General features: G+C 49.4%; 1 protein-coding gene across 1 annotated transcript in view; it reads left to right on the top strand.

Annotated features, from left to right (window-relative positions):
* The first annotated feature begins 7,369 nt into the window (after nt 1-7,369).
* Nucleotides 7,370-7,501, top strand: part of LOC131269750 (transient receptor potential channel pyrexia-like) — a 3,061-nt gene continuing 2,929 nt past the window's right edge. The window contains exon 1 of the mRNA XM_058272258.1: nt 7,370-7,470. Coding sequence (XP_058128241.1) covers nt 7,370-7,470 — 101 coding nt within the window. The remainder of the gene's footprint in view (nt 7,471-7,501) is intronic.

The raw sequence follows: 7,501 nt of genomic DNA on the forward strand, positions 1-7,501 counted from the left end.
GAAGGGGGAGCAGAGATGGCTAGGCAGGCAACACCGAACCCTGCGGGCGAAGTGAACAGAAAAGTAACAAAAGCGAGCACCTGATGCCGGCTGCACCCGGTTGAATTCCCGGGTCGATCGTCGGTGAGGGGAGAGAGAAGGGAGGGGCAGGGGGCGAAGCCTTTCTAGGGCGCCATTTTTGCTCACCATTGGAATGCCACCAGAATCAAAACAAAGCTGCTGCTCCAACCGACCCCAACTCGGTGTCGGTGGCGACGTGGTGCCCTTCTGGTCCGATGTCTCTATTTTGCCTTCAATCTGACATTGCGGACCATAAGACGCGCACGACCCGTTCATACACGCGTGTGTTACGGAATTGGGAACCGTAAACGCCGAGAGATATCGCAATCCGATACCACTTTCCGTCTCGGAATAGTTTATCTGCACTAAAGTTGCCGGCTTATCGAGAGCCAAAAGAAGAAGCGCAAGAAAGTGTTTGTGATTTTGTAGTAAAACTCAAGAGCCGCCCCGAGAAGATTGGCTGGGTCACCCTGTTTTGTTTTTGTTGAGCTGATGCGCCTAAAGGTATGCCCAGGGGTGACGTCTAGGGTCGTATATGCGCGTGACGTGCCTCTAGCAAGGCAGTAAACTTCTCTCAAATTGTATAATTTATATCAAATCTATCACCGAAGGGTCTAGACATGTCACTTAGAAAATGTTGTCACTTGCGTACACAAAAAGGACACATACATCAGTCTCCAAATCCACACATCAGTCTTCAACTTTATACAAAAGTGGTGAGCGAGAAGTTGATGAAACCTTGCGATTTCTCAACACTATTCTGCGACACTAAGGCTGGTGTCAGTGCTTCGTCCCACGATATTTAATCGGACGTCAGATGAAAGTTAAATTAAATTTACTAGTTATTACGATGAAAGCCTCGATTCCGTGTTTATATAATCCAACTTTGTTGATAGATAACATCGGAATAAAACGATTTAGATTTTATCGTACGCTTGCAGCTGTCAAATTCCATACTTTTTCGTCTGTCAAACTCCGACGCGGTAAAGCACTGACACTAGCCGAAATAATGAAACACCATGTACAACAGATACTGTTTATATACACCTGCAGATATGCAATTGGTCGGTCTCTCTGTCGACTTAGGTTTTAGGTAAGGTTAATTTGTGTCAGAAATGTTATGTTATGTAACAAACAGCACCATCAAGTTTTCCATCGGCGAAAGGTTTTGAAATTGAAGAAGTACCTGCTTTTCAACTGTTGCATCAATAATGCTTCTCCCGGGCTGCCATTCCCAACCTCCAACCAACCAACTCATTTCGACGCCATGTTGGAGCCCGTTTTTTTCGTCGAGTGGGCGAAACAAATGGCAGGCCGCCATTTCCTTCCCGCCGGCCGGCGCTTCGTAAATTGATTCACGCGCGCTCGCACCCGCGTTTAAAAGTATTTAATTTTTCAACTGGAATAATTATTGTTATGAGCACAAATTTATATTCCACCACCATCACCGCCACCTTCACCCACCATTACGTATGCAGTGGGCAAGGGAAAATTTGTGCTGCCCGTTATCTGGCCCGCGAAGCCCAGCAACCAGGGAAACGCTATCGGGAGCGGCGTTATTTTTCCCAGGCCTACCTGCCATCAATTTTCGTTTTTCCTATCGTTTTCTTTTTTTTTTTTTTTTGTTCGCTGCTCTGTGTGTTTTTGCTTATCACTATTTCCCAGTGCAGAAAAATGTATACGATGCCTTTTTTTATTTCTCTCTCTCTCATTCTCTATCCTTCTCCTCATTCTCGTTTCGCACTATTCGCTTCCGGGCAGCTTTCTAGCTTTTCCTTTTGGTTTTTTTTTTTTAATTTCAAAGTGCATCCCATTTTTGCACGTCAGATAGATCCTGTTTTTTTTTCCTTTTCTGTTGGTTTGTGCAGCGAGTCTTTTGTACATCGAGCCGAACGGGAGACCAATTTGCCTTTCATTTCAACCCGATTTCCGCCGCGGAAATGAAAGCGGAACCTTCCCCGGCGGGGGGAGGGAGGCGAGGGTGAGGGAAGAACTATCCTTCCTGCGTCAAACGGGGTGGTCCTCCCCACCCATTCCCCCGTCGAGGAAACATTATCAAAACACTCGGATAACGTACAAATTAGCCTTACCTTTTCCAGCGATGCCCAATTACGGTCGCCAATTGGTCACCCGAAAGCCTTCGTGTGGGTGAGGGAAAATTGGCCACCCCCTCCCCTACTCTCGCCACACCACTCTTTTGGCTTTCGTGACCCAAGGTTTAAATATCTTGGCCAAGTTCGACCGAAAACCATTCGCGGTTTGCGCCTCTACCAGCATGTGCAGATTTCTTTTCGTCTGTTTTTTCACTCTCCCACCGCGTGTGTGCGCGTGTGCGTGTGTATGTGAATATGCCCGCCGGGAAATGCGTTATCTCCCGGACCGATTATACGTTTTCGGTCAGTGCTTTAATTTATTCGGTCGGCAAATTTACGCTCCCGCGTTCCCGGAGAGCGTGTTTTCCCCCGAATTCCCTCTCGTTATATAAAAAAAAGGAAAAGGGTAGAAAAAAAGCAAGTGCCCGAATCTTGCCTTGGGCTTTTTTTTGTTACAAATGTCACCTCGCTGCGCACTCGCGTTCCCACTTGCATCAATAGATGCAGCCGAGTGAAAAATATATGAAGTCATCCAGAAACTGTATCGCGAAACAAGGAGCAAAAACATGGTGGCGTGGGGTGGGGGGGTTTTTCCTCTGCGGGCTCGGACGAGAACGAAAGCCAATATGTTGAACAATGGTAGGGGAAGGAGAGGGAGGAGGTCGGGAGGGATGCTAGGGAAAGCGATGATAAAAAATAAAGCTGCTGTACGTTCGAAGCAATCGTGTGAAAATTTCCAATCAGTCTGATCCGTGCTTGAAACCACTTTCCAGCTGCACTACACACACACACACACACACACCAATCTACACTAGCCGTACACCTCGTCATCGTCCCGCTTTTCCCACGCCCCCCCCCCCCCCCCCCCCCCTCGGGAGGGTAACAACAACTGACCGTTTTGATCGATTAATTCCCCATTCGCGGGGACGAATCCGGGGCACCCTTTATTTAGTTCACATATATTTAGGTGTCCACACACACACGCGCGCGCACCAGTTGAGATCGAATATTCAGAAATTAATTTCCATTTTCCGCTTGCAGCTTCACCGGCTTGTGTGTTTGTGTGTGTGTGTGTGTGTGTGTGTGGAGGTGGGAAGCGATGAATAATGATATGTTGGTCGCGGAGCGCGAGCGCGAAACGACGGGAAAACGTTACGATTGCGCTCGGATAAAGGTCAATTTGTGTTGTTTGCTGTCGAATTACATCGTTATTAGACAAGGGCCGTTCTGCATTCTGCACGCCGGAGAATGCAGCCAGCCCCGCCCTTCCGTCCCTTCCCTTCCACACGTCAGGGCAAACCCTTACGGTGTGCAAACCACTTTTGTGAACCACTTTGTTGTGTTTCCATTGCCGAAGGAGGAGGGTTTTGTTGGTTGGCTAGGGGGCGGGGGGTGGGTCGGTGGTGGAGTGTGTCCTGAGGTGTTTCGCCGAAAATTGAGCGACTGAAGTGCGACACGGGTGCGAGACGGTACAATTAACAGCACCGAAACACGAATGCAACGTTGTGTTGGGTTGCCGCTCCACCTACGAATGATGCAATCGGTTGGCATGACAAGCCCTCCACACACACACGGGAACAAGCATGAAAAAATTAGCAAATAAATGTTGATGAAAGTTACCTCGTTGTAGGATTCCCTCGTTACACAACTAATCGAGACGCGCGAGTGTGAGATACACAGTTCAATTAAATTACGCGTTTAACAACGCGATGGAAATCTATTCAACCGAAGCACCTCGGCAACAAAAGGTTTATCAAAAGCCCGGAAAATGGAAAACTAAATATACCAGATCCGGATCGAGGATATCGTGTTTCTGTTGCCATTTGTTTTTTTGTTTTTCGTCAATAATTGTGCGTGCAGCGTGAACGGAAGAAAATTTCCCGAACCAGCCAGGGTTAAATTGTATTTTCTCGTTTCAATTTTAAACCATATTGGCCTTTTCAAATTAGTATCATTTGCGTTTACGTTCGCACACTGTGTTTTAGTGTTTCGTTTTTCGTACTTACCCCTTTTTGTTGTGTGTATTGAATTTAACTTACACTCGTTTTTGGAAGCCCGAAGGTACACGTTAATGCTCGATTTCCCGAACACTTTCAATTTATCCGTCCCTTTGTTCGCCTTGTTGTCCCTTTTGCATTCATGTTAGGCTCGTGTGTTATAGAGAAAATAAGTAATCAAGCGGGTTAAAGTGATAAGCGTTGGATTTTTTGTTCTGATGGCTTATGCGCTTTAAGTTTTGTAAACCTTTGCACACACATTAATAGTTTTTTTTTGCAGGTGCAAAGAAGGAACGTTGTTCAAGGAAGAGTGCGCTTCACTGGAGTCTTTGTGGAAGCGAGGACTGGGTCCCACACTCACAAGGAGTGGGAAGGAGGAAGAGGATTAAATGGAGCTCAAAATTGGCGTCCCCCCACACCTGTTGATTGCTGATTGAACCCGATCAATATTGGTAAAATAAAAGATTGAACCCGCGCCAGCCTGCCCGGTCGTTGGTTGCTGTAATCAATCCGGGTATGTATTGGCTCGCTTTGTGGCACCGGATGGCTTCACCGCCATCATCAAAGGGTTGAATAGTGGCACCGCCGGTTACATCCACCCCCCCACCTCCCACCGCCGGGGTCGTTGTCGGCGTTGAATTTTTCTTCCCCCGGTGACTTCTCGACTTGGTGCGTGGAGGAGGGAGTGGGCGAGATGGAGATTGAGCGGCGCAAAAGCCGAGACGGCAAACGTCCTTCGGGCGCAAACCCATGACATGTATTGTTACGGAGTTATTTATGGCCCTACCACCGTCGGGCGCGAGGTCACCGTAAGAGGGAAAAATCAAAAATAAACTTCCAGCTGACGGCACAGTAAGGCCGTACGTGGGGGGGTTTGGGGTAGGCGCGGGAGGGACGAGGAGGAAGAGGAGCGGTTTGTTGTGCTCGCAGTAAGTGTTATCCTTTGAGCCCCGCCGGGCTTACTACGATTACGGATAGTCAGCGTATTTTGAACCTCGACTCGGGAAAACCCCGGGAGATGACAGGCCCATGGCTCATAAATCAAACTTCTCTGTGTCGGGGCCGCGCGCGCTGTATTTTGGAAACTGAAACGATTCCCGTGACCCCCCCGCGGGTGGGGGTGGTGAGAGGGAGGAGGAGGGTTGCTGGAAGCCCTGGGCCTCCGTTTTCTCTTTTTACTTTCCTTTTTTTTATCGCCCAGCCAGGAGCAGCTTGCAGTCGCCATCGCTCGCTGTCCTACGCTGCCTATTCGAATGACATTACAATATTAAAATCCCCTCCTCGCTCCCGCCCCTGTCAGCACGTGGAACCGTTTAGGTTGGGGAGTTGGGGGGGAGAGCAACTCCACCGAAAGGGAAACATTTACTGCGCGGCGGGAACGTAACGAAGCGCACGTGACATCCCACACAACAAGCGGGCCCCGGGTCTGCGCTAGGGCCAACTTCCGGCTGCCGGCGCGTCACATGGAGCGTATTTATGGATAAGCTAACTCGGGCACATACACCTGCCCGCTACCTTGGGCAATATGGCACCGTATCTCGGTGGTTTCCACCGCTTCGCACACGGGGAAAACAGCTTTACATACGCACCAAAAGGACATACGTACCAAAAACCCAAACATTAGGTCTCCTAAATCCATACTTTTCGCGAGCGCGCCAGGATTTTGGTGGAAATAGGAGTGAGGCCTAGGTGTGATGCTGGTATATCAGGTATCACAATCTCGTTGAACTTCCTGCCGACATCGCGTCAACCGAATCGGCAGCGCGTACTCTGGGAAGTACATTGACACACCCACGATCCGATTGAGATACGACGCACCTCAGGCTCTCGTGCCGCATTGACAGATAGCGCACCCCTGTACTGTAATGTACTGCGGCTTGTAAAGTAATGCAAATAGGAGCAGCAAAAACAAAACGAGCCACGACTCATCTGGAACCGGGCGTTTATTTATCTTGCCTCACGGATGGTCAACAAATGATTCAGACGCCAGGTTTGTCTGGGCGTTCGCCTCATCGCACGTTCGCCATCGTGAGCACCCGCGCGGCGGTCAATATTGACTCACGCGAAATGGTCAAAATGATTGCACCTCTTGTTTTTTTTCCCCGAACTCCAGCCCTCGGTTGGCTTGCGCTCGATCTCATATCGCTCGAGCTCCAGCGCCATCAGCGCGAGTAGCATTAAGCGTTCAAAGAGACACACGCACTGACCCGAGTTTATTTTTAAACCCCCTTTTGGTGCTCGTTTGGAGTTTGCTTTCGTACCCCGGTTAGGTTCCTCGTCTTGTGTCTCCGGTACCGAGAAGCTCACGGCACGAGCGCACCCTGGACCAGCGAATTGCAACCTCTAGTCGCTCTTACTTCTTGATTGAAGCTCTTGTGGCATATGGCTTTGGTTTTGAAATCTTGTGACTGCGTCTTGAATTTACATCTCACAAAGTATACGTTCCTGAACTTGACATTATCGAATCTATACAACGATTCCGTGGATACTTTGGAGAAAGCATGGTCATAATGGCGATGAGTTTCTGATGCTACTAAGTCGCATTCTGACGTCGCAAGACGTACACAGATTGCCGACCACTGTCCCAGTCTCTATGATAAGCCTGGCTTAGTGTAGCGTGGGAGTATGTTAGGGCAGTAGGATTGTGACATTCTGCTACTATTGTTGTTTGATGTGTTGATATAGTACAGCCCCTCTATATGGATATGTACTGATTACCTACTTGGAACATCTTTTCACCGAAGAAAGGCTGAACGTTGGCCGCGTTGGACGACCCCAACCTTCACTACGAACCCCGTGTCTGCAGCGCGGCCGCGGCAACGAGACCGTAAATTCGTATTAGCCTGCATCGGCAATTGTCGTAACGAATCTTGTTATGATGTTTGCCTGCGGACCTGCGGTCTGCGTCTCGCCCCCACACACCCGGCCGCCGGTTCCGGCAGCGGTGCTTCATTATCAGAATAAATTTATCATGCAGATAACGAGCTGGCCTTACGCAGCGTGATCGTCGTCGTGGCCGTCACCGTCGTCGCTGGTTCTGCGGGTTTGGGATGAGGGATCAGATCGTGCAAGGTAGCGCTGTGCTACAGTTCAGATTGTACGTTTGCAGTGGTGCTAGCGGCGAGTGAAGAACAGTGGGGTGTACTGATACTGACGGAGCTTCGGTTTGTGTGGCCAGTTTAGCTGCTGCTGCAAGGTTCATGTCTGTAGTGGGCGGCGATGGAAAACTTTGGCTATAAGGAGGGCTCGTCGAAGCCGAAGCGGCGGCTGACGGCGAAATCGATGAAGCGGCGCAACTCGCAGATCCCCATCAAGCCCAGGTAAGGCGCCCGGTGTTGGTACAGAGGCCTG

Source organism: Anopheles coustani, chromosome X (assembly GCF_943734705.1).
Source record: "Anopheles coustani chromosome X, idAnoCousDA_361_x.2, whole genome shotgun sequence".
Lineage (NCBI taxonomy): Eukaryota > Metazoa > Arthropoda > Insecta > Diptera > Culicidae > Anopheles > Anopheles coustani.